This window comes from Carassius carassius, chromosome 36 (assembly GCF_963082965.1).
Source record: "Carassius carassius chromosome 36, fCarCar2.1, whole genome shotgun sequence".
In the NCBI taxonomy this organism is placed as follows: domain Eukaryota; kingdom Metazoa; phylum Chordata; class Actinopteri; order Cypriniformes; family Cyprinidae; genus Carassius; species Carassius carassius.
In genome coordinates this window covers 6,036,831-6,049,363 of record NC_081790.1, presented here as the reverse complement: position 1 = coordinate 6,049,363, position 12,533 = coordinate 6,036,831, and the positions used below count along the sequence as shown (strand labels likewise).

General features: G+C 37.2%; 1 protein-coding gene across 5 annotated transcripts in view; it reads left to right on the top strand.

Moving 5' to 3' along the window:
- The window catches only part of LOC132116997 (rho GTPase-activating protein 24-like), an 84,928-nt gene extending 78,658 nt beyond the window's left edge, over positions 1–6,270 (top strand). For all 5 annotated transcript variants that reach the window (XM_059525962.1, XM_059525963.1, XM_059525966.1 and 2 more), the window contains 5 exons: positions 132–264; positions 2,051–2,124; positions 2,887–3,008; positions 3,099–4,182; positions 5,321–6,270. In XM_059525962.1, the coding sequence (XP_059381945.1) occupies positions 132–264; positions 2,051–2,124; positions 2,887–3,008; positions 3,099–4,182; positions 5,321–5,564 (1,657 nt within the window). In that variant the 3' untranslated portion in view covers positions 5,565–6,270. The remainder of the gene's footprint in view (positions 1–131; positions 265–2,050; positions 2,125–2,886; positions 3,009–3,098; positions 4,183–5,320) is intronic.
- The last annotated feature ends 6,263 nt before the right edge of the window (positions 6,271–12,533 follow it).

Here is a 12,533-nt window from a genome sequence, read left to right as displayed (position 1 = left end):
TCATTAGATCCGCTGGGATACTGACACATCATGGACACCCACACTCTGTCATTTAAAGTGTCAATCTACACGGTTTTTACACACTTTTGCTTCTAGCCTTACATGTCTATTCTTTCCATCTTTCTCTGCAGTAACACAGACGTTCACACCGTAGCATCATTGTTGAAGCTGTACTTGAGAGAGCTGCCTGAGCCGGTCATCCCGTTCTGTAAATACGAAGAGTTTCTGGCCTGCACCAAACTCCTCAGCAAAGACCAGGATGCAGTGAGTTATCTCTTGTTGATCATCACATTGCAAGCATAAAATCCTGTTGTATATTCTTGGTGGCTATAACATGTCTCATTACTCAAGTGTGCAATGGTTTTCTTCAAACGTGTGTGTTATTAATGATGCAAGTTACTAAATACATATAAAGTACTACTGTTGTAATGTTTGGGGTGGGTACACTTTTAAAAATAAAGGTGCTTCAGGATGCCATAGAAGAACCTTTTTTTTTTGTCTAAATGGTTCCATAAAGAACCTGTGAAGATATGAACATATGAAGAATCTTTCTGTTTCACAAAAGTTTATTTGTGGTGAAAGAATGTTTTACAGATTTTAAAAAGTTAAGAAAGAAATGGTTCTTTAAAGAACGTGTGACTGAATGTTAATGTTTTTTTGTTTTGTTTTTAATGGTGGTGATAGAAGATTCTTATGCTCATCAAGTGTGCATTTATTTAATCAAAAATTCATTAAAAACCATAATATTGTGAAAAATATTATTGCAGTTTAAAATATCAATTTCTTTATTAAATATATTTTTTAATTTACTGTATTTTAGTGATGCAAAGCTTATTTTTCAACATCATTGCCCCAGTGTCACATGATCCTTCAGAAATCTTTCTAATATGCCAATTTGCAGGGGAAAAAAAACATTTCTTATTAATATCAATTCTGAAAACAGTTGGGCTGCTTAATGTTTTTGTGCAAAGAGTGATTTTTATTTTATTTTTTTCAGGATACTTTCAAAAGATCAAAATTAAAGTTAAAATGAGGGAAATTGGTCCTGAACTAAGGGGCTTTTGCTCTGGTTCTGTTGTTGTTCATTTAGCATTTTACAACACTTTGTTCAAAAGCATAACATTTTTAACTAAGCTACATGATTCCTAAAGTTAACAAATGTAAAGGATGTTGTTTTTCATAATGAGCATCACTGTTGACTCAAAACATTGTTGAACTTTTTAGCTCCCCTCTTTTTGCTTTTTCTTAGTTTTAAGTTCGGTTCCCACCAGCAGGCTGAGAAAATGGCAAATGACTCATCCCACTATTCTACTGCACTCGTCTTTCATCTTGCATGCATCAATTCCTTACTTTTGCTGAGCCTAAAGAAGAACAGGTTGACCCCGAAGAACAGAAACAGCCTCATTCTGACTTTTAAGTTACACTTTTACCTCGCGTGAATCACCTGTGCGTCAGCCAGCGGCTTTTGAATGGTTTCAGGATAGAATCAAAGTGCAGGACGGGGTCTTGCAACACTGAATTTAATTTACTGCCCCAAGGTTTTGAGCGAGATTCGTACCTCTGAGAGTCCCTTGAGTGCGGTACACGCAAAGAATCGCGGTACCATGTCAAATGAAGTAAAAGGCTTACTACATCCATTTGTTTTTGAAAAATAGCTTTCTCATGTGGTGCAGCAAAGTCATTTTCATCAGAGAGAGCCTGCAGGGAAAAGACATATTGACCATGATAAAAACAGATCTGGAATGGAGCGCATCAATAAGTCTAGACCGTCATCAATTGTTAAACTCACTGACCCATGCCTAGACGAATAGTGCAGTAATAACGGAATAAATTGCAATATGAATATTTAAAGTCAATTAGGAAGACTTTTAAAAGCAATGGGATAGGTTTAATTGCTTTTTCATTCAGTACGTCTTTTAATCATGCATATTAGTCCAGATCATTTAAAACTGAATTACTATAATCAGTTTAAGCAAAGACATACATTTGCATTTCTTTTTATCCTGGATGTGTATTTAATTATTATTGTTTTTAATCTCTCTCTGTGCAGGGAATAAAGGAATTAAGAAGGCAAGTAGAAGGTCTACCTCCGGTAAACTACAATCTGCTTAAATACATATGCAAGTAGGTGATTTTTTTATTTTATTCCATTCAGCTGTGGCTTATCACAAAATATTGTATAAAAAATATGTAATAGTTCTTTGCATTAGTGGTGGAAATTTGAGTCAGTGAGTCAATCCAATCAATCGATTCATTCAAAAACCTTGATGCATTCAGGAACAATACAAGTGACTGTCTGTGAGTCACTGAATCAGTTCACTCAATTGATTGATTCAAAAACCCTGATGCATTCAGGAACAATACAAGTGACTGTCTGTGAGTCACTGAATCAGTTCACTCAATTGATTGATTCAAAAACCCTGTATTCAGGAACAAAGCAAGGCACTCTCTGTAAGCAAATCACTGAGTCAATTCAGTCAATCAGTTCACTCAAAAACACTGATTCATTTGTGAATAAAAAAGTGTATTTAAGTCAGTCACTGAGTCTGTTCACTCAGTGAATCAGCTGAAAAACAGTGATGCATTCAGGAATTAAATAAGTGGCTGTCTTTGAATGAGTCAGTTAACTCAGTGGCACTATAAAAAAAAAGAAAAAAAAATTAAATAACTTGTATGATGTTTTCAAAGCATAATATGAATTTTAGAGTTTTTTGAAAACAAGATTTTTATTTTTATTTTAATAAGAAAAATGTTATTTTTGTTTGCAACAATCAAGTGAATTTTTTTTTTATTTTTTGTTAATTTATTTTTTTGCCACACATTCAACTTTGTACATACAGATTCTGAAATCTCAGTTGTAATGTTAAGACCATTGTTTTTGTCCAGGTTTTTGGATGAAGTTCAGTCCTACTCAGGTGTGAATAAAATGAGTGTACAGAATCTGGCTACAGTCTTTGGGCCAAATATTCTAAGGCCAAAGGTTGAGGACCCAGTGACTATAATGGAAGGTAGGTCTTCCAATCCATATCTCTCACTCCAGAAATCTCTGGATCTGGATTATAATCAGTGTTTGAGTAATCTATTTGTCATGTGTTCAGGCACAGTACTGGTCCAGCAATTGATGGCTGTTCTGATTGGCCGCCATGATGTTCTTTTCCCACCCGATGAGGACCATACTAGCACTCTGGAACTGGTTAATAATAACAATAATGAGACGCAGAAACGGCCTACGAATGGTCAGATTCAAAACAAAGAGAACAATAACACCAGTGGGGTGCGACAGTGCACTTGGGACACGCCAGAATCACCCAGCCGGGTTCCTCTGGACAATGGCTCTCCTCGTTCAGGCAGCCCACGTAATGGTTTTACTGGACAGCGATTCGAGGTGGCCCGCAGTCCGCCGCTCTCCGTGAAAAAGAACCCAGCGTTTAGCAAAGGGAGCGGGATTGTCACTAATGGATCATTCAGTTCCTCCTCATCGTCTTCAGGTGATGCCAATCAGGAGAAAAGTCTAACTCTACCCAACATGGGAACCCTTCATGCACGTCGGACGGGTGCAATTAAAGGCTCAGGCACCAAAATGGGCGTCCAGAATGGCGTCTTTCGGATGGGCGTATCCAGCGCGTATGTGACAAATGGGACTCTAAATGGACGGAATGGACTCTGGGTGCCCAACGGTCATGTCACAATGCGCGAGGCTAAAAGTAGAGACACCGAGCACCAGCAGAACCGCCTGTCCACGTACGACAATGTCCACAACGTCCACATCCATCAGCAGCAAACGACACAGCCCAGTCTGAGCAGCAGTTGTGAGGACAAACAGAGCGTGGATAGCGCCACGTGGTCCACCTCGTCTTGCGAGATCTCTCTACCAGAAAACTCCACTTCTTGCCGCTCTTCCACAACCACATGCCCAGAGCAGGACTTCTTTGGCAGCAACTTTGAAGATCCTTTGTTGGACGGGCCGGTGCAGGAGGACAAAGTACTGGCGGTGGATGATGGGGAGCAGCAGACCAGTAATGGAGGAGGCCGGGGGAGCAGAGGAACCAGCAGCAGCGATAACAGTGAAACGTTTGCCGTCGCAAATGGACCGACCAATCACAGTGCACTGCACAGCCTGGTAGCCAGTCTCAAACAGGAAATGCTCAAGCAGAAGAACGAGTATGAGACCAGGATCAAGAGGTAAGAGTCATGTTCAATCAAAAAATGAACTTTAAAGAGCACAGAAACTAGTGATGTTTTTTTCACAGTTTTAATGAAGTAAAAAATCAATAGAAAATAAAACAAATGAAATTACATTTTTGCCTAAATTGTTTCCAACTTAGGAAACACCGTTAAATGGAGATTGAAAATCATTTCCATTTTAATCTGTATATTTTTAATGTGATTTATAGAAAACTAAAACAAGGGAACTGAAATCAAATGAGGGAAATGCCAATAAATCAATCAATAAATAAATGAGAAAAAAACTAACAAATAAATAATTTACATAAACACACAAACACTCTTCAGTATGGTACAAATGTGATATGTGGCAAACATTTGAATATTCGTGTTCTGTCTTCCCTGTTGCTTTTTTGGATCATTTCATCACTGCCCCCCCAAAAAAACTACAAAAAAAAACAAAACAAGCCAGTGGGATGGAAACTGTGAATTAATGCAAGTAATTACAACAACAAAAAAACTTTTATTTACTTATTTAATAATAAAAAAAATACTTATTTTTTATAAAATAAAACCAACATCTATTTTTAATCAAATAAAATGATATTTATTAAATTTCTTATCAAATAATCTGTTTTTAAATACAAATATGTATTTTTTTTTTACTTTTAATAAAATAAAAATCTTTATTTTAAATAATTAGCACTTATTTTTAATACTATTTCTAATCAAATTATATTTTTTTACTTTTAATCAAGTTAAAAATATTAACTCAATTTTACTAAAATAAAAAATAACATATTAACTAATATATAAGAAAACATACATACTTATTTTAACAATGAAAAATATTTACATTCAGTACAATAAAAATATTTACAATTTTGTTATAAAAAATATTTATGAACATATATTAAATTATGTTTGTTAACTTAACCTATATAACCTTATGTTTATTAACATATATATATATAGTTAATAAACATAAGTTTATATATGTTAAGAAATATGTTTATATTTAAAATTTTATTGAAAGTAAATATTTTTTATTCCATGACAGATTTAACTTTTACCTAAATTAATTCTTTAAGTGTCTCATTAAACCATCACAGTATTAAAAGGTGTATTTACCCTCCTTTTCCCATCTTCCCTGTAGTCTGGAACTTCGGAATGTAGAGTTGGAGACGGTAATGGCTAATCTACATGAAGAGCTTGACCAGGAGAAAAAGAAATACACCATGGTGGAGATCAAGCTGAGAAACGCAGAGCGAGCCAAGGACGATGCGGAAAAGAGAAACGAGATGTTGCAGAAAGAGATGGAGCAGTTCTTTTCCACCTTCGGAGACCTGACCGCAGACCCGCGACGGCCCGACAGAGCCAACACCATCTGGATCCAGTGAGCCGTTAACTTTCTACCATTAACATTACAATGTGTGGGCTTGTGTTCAGACAGAACGGGACTAAATCAACCTTCACGGCATCTTTGCACGTTTGGTGCAAAGGTTTGACACGGCTGAGTGAAGCCCATTGAGCCAAATTTTCAGAAATGAGCGTGGACCAGTTGGATTCATTAAGAGGGATGATGGGACAATGCAGCTCGAATGTTAAAATGAAAGATGATTTTCAAACCAACAGAAGGCAATTCTGACTTGAGAGCGAATGATAAGAGGAGCTCTTGACGGTTGCGATTGAATGTGAGGGAAGGAATCGATTACATGAATGAACACTGAGTTTTAGATGATGGGAAACTCCTGAAGGACAACAGAAGCATGAATGTCACTCTTATTTCTTCTTGTGATCCAACCAATTGTGTCCTTGAGCTGTCGTGTGTCCTCTTGTGTATATAAAGGAGAAACAATGTTTAAAATTCCACAGTGAAAAACAAATGTCTGTATAAATGCAAATTAATGTTTAATGTACGTACTGTACTGATATTTAAACAGAGAATTCTCAATGTGTTACGTATAAATTTTATATCAAGGCTTTTCCTTGCACTTAAAGCATATGAGTTGCTATGTTGTTTTTCAGTATGGTACGTTATGAGATGTGGCAAGTATTTTAATATCAGTCTTCCCTGTTGCTTTTTTGCATAATTTATCACTGCAAATAAAATTAAAAAACCTTCATCAGTATTAAAAATTAAATCAAGCATAAATCTTATCTATCTATCTATCGATCGATTGATCGATCGATAGATAGATAGACAGATACATTTAATATCTTATATAATTTTAGGTGTTTTTCATGGATGAATGATATTGATGAAGAATCAGATTTTTTTTTGCAGTGCCACAACGTTCCCCATATGACCAAAACCAAGTAGACGTGTAAATACTTGTGAAAACTCTGCAAACGCTCAGCCTGTCTTTGTCATTTGTGCCTGTCGCACATCATTTGCTTGCAGCGGTGCTAGACGGGAGGAAGTGTGTTAAAATGAAGAGCGAGATGGGGTTTGTTCATCTCTCGGACCATGTGGGGTCATTGCCTTGTCGCAGCTGTCTATGCTTCTACTGTAGCTTGATGCATTCAGTGAAATGCAATGAAATTAAATTATGTGACCTCATTTATACTTGTCTTAAATTGTGTTGTATCATTGTATCAGTCGCTGGGCTCGACCACACATGAAATCTGTGGGTGGTCTGATATTTACAACCACATTAATGAGGCCACAGCTTCCCAAACAAATCTGGACATTAAAGTAGATGTCCTAAAAAAAACTGTGAAAAAATATGCTGTGTCCAATCATTATAATTCTTCTAGAGATAAAAATGCACCAAAACACACTGCATGACGCAGAATGCAACATAATTATGAGAATATTGACCCAGTTTGAATCTGGGTGGGCTTTTATATATTTTCTCACTGTAATGCATTTGTGTATGAGCGGGTGTGGATGTAAGATTAGGAACATTTCTCAATATTGTGTTGCAAGCTCTCACTAAAAGATGCAAGAATAAATGTAAGCATCATTTCCAAACCTGCATGACTTGAATATACATAGAGCTCAAAAAAGAAAGCATGATAAAAGTGTTAAATTTGACTATTCCAAGTCATTTTTCACAAATTAACACTTCCTCCACCACGGGTATCAAATCTCATGTGTTTTGCACAAATATTGTAGGCTACGTCACATATGGACACAAAACACATAAGCACCAATGACAAGCGCAACTGTAGGATCTTTCTGAAGGGTTTTGTGGTATGTTGCACTATTTTTTATTTGTAGTATAATTTATGTACTAAAATTATATTCATTAATATCAAAGTGCTTTTTAGGCAAGTCCTGCCACTCTTAATGAACCGGTTGAACCAGTTCACCAAATCGAACTGAATCGTTTTAAACGGTTCGCGTCTTCAATACGCATTAATCCACAAATGACTTAAGCTGTTAACTTTGACAGCGAATAACTTTACATCTGATGCATTTAAAGACTTCATTTGTCCATTCATTATTCCTAAAGAAACACGAAAATGTATGAAAGGCTCCATTACCTTGTATCTTATGTTGTGGCCCCGTAGAAGAAGTTTTTGTAAAAATACGCTAACGATTGCGTCATAACCTGCGACTCTGTCACACAGTAGAGAAATTACCGTATGGACAGGAGGAGAAGCTCGAAGGCAATCTTTTACTTTCTATGAGGAATTGGGGGGGACGTGGAGGCATGAAGTCAAGGGAGAAGCCCATAGAGAGTCCATAAAAGCAACGGGACAAAATTATTCAACAACTTCTGCAAGATTCGGTGGGTGATTCAGATTTCTCTTGGCACAATGATTAGAAGACTTACAATTGTCAGACAGGTTGCTCACGTGACATCTACGTCATCAAGCTCAGTTTGAGTCTGCGCAGTTCGCTCACCCGTCAGGAAGTACGTGCTTCTAATTCAGGCGGCAAGGAAGTCGACCGGAAGTTGAAGTCGGCCGGGTGCCTCCATCTTGTAGCAGAACTTTACTTGCGTTAGCATCCCATTGACCTCCCATTCATTTTCGCGTCACTTTGACAGCGAATAACTTTACATCTGAGGCGTTTAAAGACTCCATTTGTCCATTATTTATTTCTAAAGATATACGACAATGTATAAAGGGCTCTTAAATAAATTAATAATAATTTACCTTCTATGTTACATTATGGCCCCGTAGAAACAGTTTTTGTAAAAATAGGCTAACGATTGCGTCATAACCACTCGACTCTCTGTCGCATTACCGTACAGACAGGAGGAGAAGCTCGCAGGCAATTAACTTAATATGGCGTACTGGCGTTACATTTTAAAATACTATACAAAATAATTAATCAGAATACTTACTCCTGCTCACTCACGCCAAAGAACTCCCCGCTCAAGCTCGCCGTCTCTGCAAGATTGACGATGGCAGTTTGCACGCACTGCCACTAGAAGATTAACATCTGTCAGACAGGTTGCTGACATCATCAAGCTTAGTTTGAGTCTGCACGTCAGAAATGGAAGTGCTAAAAATAGCTAAAAACGGGCTTCACTTGTCTCAATTGAGTTCCAATGGGGTCGCTGTGTCCATTTCTTTTACTGTCTATGTTCTAATTGACTTCATTCGTCTCTGTTGAATCCAATGGGGTCGCTGTGTCCATTTCTTTTACTGTCTATGGCTATTTCAGACTAACAAGACCAGGTTCCTATCTAAATGAATGGGCAGAGAGTCAGAACTGCACTTTCATTGGTCACTGGGACATAAAAACTGCATGAATAGAAACAGCAGTAAAATATGATAAAAATCGCTGAAAATGTTTTATGACTTTGCCCCAAAATAAGCACGACATCAACTTCATTTACGTCTCTATCCAGAATGCACTCTGGGAATTATCATCCTTGTCATTTGACCCAGTATAATGATGTGTTTGAATTTAAAGCTCCCTCTAGTGTATTTCACCGAACCGATTAGAGGAGCCATCAGGGGGCCTGCACTCTCCATCCCGCAGCACTCTGGCTCACACTCCGCACCTTTCTTCACTGGATAATAGGCTTAAAGCAGCCGGACAAAGTAAACACAGCCTGCAAATTCCATTCTGAGCTACCAGTGACAGAATGGAGCGGGATCCAGGAATATTTTCTCGCCAAGCTTGAGCTGAAGAATACAAACCTCTGGAGCTGGAGAGAAAAACAGATAATAGAGAGCTTCTCATGCAGGGATCTTTTGTTGGCGATTTGGGTTTTGCTCCATTTTATAGAACTAAACCAAATGAGATGGAAGTCCACTGTAGGTAACAGAGCTATTGAGATGATAAATATGCTTCAGTTAAGTGTGTGTGTGTGTGTGTGTGTGTGTGAGAGAGAGAGAGAGAGAGAGAGAGAGAGAAAGAGAGGGTTGAATAAAATAAAATAAGAACTGTATGGTGGTGGCCCTAACAAGGTAAAAAAGAATATCAAGCCATTTCTGCCAACAAATGTTTTCTTAAAACGAATACTTTAAAAGTGAATTATAGTGGATTCAACTCAAGTTTGCACAGGTGTTCAAACAGAATCAGTTCTGAAATGCTTCCACTCTTTTTGGACAATGCATTTCCAAGGACTTTTTCCAGTCATTTTTGAACACCAGAGAAGGATTTGAAATATATTCAGTGATGAATCATTCTGAATAAGTCATCGAAAAGTATGAACTCAAAATGACAATTTACACACGAGTAGTCTTTTCATTTTTATTCGACGCAACAGCAACTTCTGTCTTCAACAAATTGTGTCATCACATACATTAAAAAAGACCCACTTTATCAAGAAACAACCTCTCCTATCACACATAGTCCCTCAAGAATTAGTTCTCTCACAAACAAACATAACAACTCCATTCTTTTTTATTAGATGGCTTTTAGATGTTTCTCAGTAACTTACATCACCTGTCTTCACTAATTCACCACAATTAACCCATTAAAGATGAGGGGTTTTTGCCTTGCGATGTCAGAGTGTGCGCCGTTATCCACTGTGTTTGACGTCAGATTGTGTGCTGCTGACTGCTTCTGATTGGCCAAGGTGACTTTACGATTTGGGTTATATCGCCGCCTGCTGGTGTGGCATGCTCTTGACAGCGCTTGATAGCATGTTTTTGCGTTTTCATATGGACGGGATTTTTTTTTAAACGCAGGAGGAAAAACTCCGGTTATAAAAATACCCGTGTCCGTGTGGACTAGGCCTTAGTTCCAAGTACAAGTCTCTGCAGTGCAAAAGTGGGCGTTTATCAACTTGTGGGTGTTTTCAAACTGCTGGGTGTTTCTAAATCATGCAATCTAAATGATCCCGGTTACCCAACCCCACCCCTAAACCTAATGTCACTATGACGTCAACCAATCAGGTATGATGGTGTAAAAACACCCTGATCTGGTAACTCTCATTACTTGTTAAAGATTGCGCCAAAAAAAAAATACTCTTCAAAAGAGGATGACAGAAAGACAAGATGAAATGTCTCCACAAACTGAAAACCACATATAGCTGATCAACTTAATTAAGGTCTTTCTAAGAAAAAAAAGGGTCAAAGTTCAGGTCAGCTGCAGGCTGTGAAATGAGTTAGCACTTCCACAGCTTGAGAAATTCTCAGAAAGACTCCATGTGTGAGCAGCTGGGATTAAGAGGTTCAGTTTACCTTTGAACATTTGTGATTAATACTTTAAACCCTTAACTTCAGTGCTGACTGCAGACTACTTGAGTGTGAACCACAGCGAGCAGGGCTTTGTTCATTTGATGGAAAATGAAATGCATTAAAATACCTATTAATATGGCAAGTACAAATAATAAAAATAGGTAAATAAAAAAATAAAGAAATTATATATATATATATATATATATATATATATATATATATACACACACACACATATTTCTTGCATGAATGTGGCATGCTAATGTAAACTGAAATATCAATTTAAACTGCATATTGCCTTTAATGCAATTATCATGCATGCAGTGTTTATGACCCTATATTAATTGAGAATCTACATTGAATATTAATTTTTTTAAGTTAATTTGTCACATAATGTTAAACATTTAAAATGAATCAACAAGGTGATTAAAAATACCATCTAGAAGCCAATTACAGAAGCTAATTTATACACTTTCCCTTCTCAAATTTATATAAATGTTCACGTTGTCAACAACCCATAAACATCTACCAGTCACGTGTCTAGGTCTTCAAATTCATTAATACATAAGATATATGATAAATACATTCAAGAAAATATGACAATTAGTTTCAAGGTCAAAGGAGTTTATTTTGATTCACATACAGATATTTATATTACATACACAGTACCTTTAAAATGTCGGGTGCTAACAGCAATCCATAGTGCTGTTTAAATCTTTAGTTTTTATTTTCATTTTTTCCCCAACCATCTCATTTAATCTTGCATTTGTAGAATAATTTGATTTGAACAACAGCCTGAAGCAAGAGGTTTGAAAATGACATTATATGTCAAACAACACTGTGTAAAGAACCACAGTCTCCTGAAACTCTCAACAGAACGCTTCACTGACAGCACAGACAGAGAGAGAGAGAGAGAGAGAGAGGTGGAGGTTTTGAAATACCCTCTTGAGTCCAAATGAAACCATAAAGAGTTGAGTTGAACATGAGATTCGTCACATTAACTAGCACACAGCATCAACTCATGATTACAAACACAATCCATTATTCATTATTCACTTAAAGAGCTGTGTTATTGCACTCTACTGACATTGAATAACCATAGAAAATGAAAAACAGTAAGAAAAATCAGAAGGAAGAACGAAGCAAACAGAATGTCAACGAAGAAAGGAAGAACAAAAGTAAACAAAACAAAAAATGAGAAAGGAAATTAAAGGAAGGAATAAGGAAGAGAAAAGGAAAGGGAAGAAAGGCAAGCAAGCAAGCAAGCAAGCAAGCAAGCAATGGGATGGGATGGGATGGGATGGGATGGGATGGGATGGGATGGGATGGGATGGGATGGGATGGGATGGGAAGGGAAGGGAAGGGAAGGGAAGGGAAGGGAAGGGAAGGGAAGGGAAGGGAAGGGAAGGGAAGGGAAGGGAAGGGAAGGGAAGGGAAGGGAAGGGAAGGGAAGGGAAGGGAAGGGAAGGGAACAAGAGGTAAATGAAGCCAAAAGTAATAGATTAGGAAAAACAAGTAAGGAAGATTGAAAAGAAAGGGAAGGAAGAGAAAGAAGATGGGAAAAGGCAAAAAAATAACAGGGAGGAAAATAATAATAGACAGAAGGAAGAAGGGAGGGAAGGAAAGAATGAAGAAAAACAAAGGAAGGAAGGAAGAATGGAAAGGAAGGGAAGGTGAAAGGAGTAAAATCGAAAAATCTCATTACTTGTTAAAGATTGCGCCAAAAAAAAAATACTCTTCAAAAGAGGATGACAGAAAGACAAGATGAAATGTCT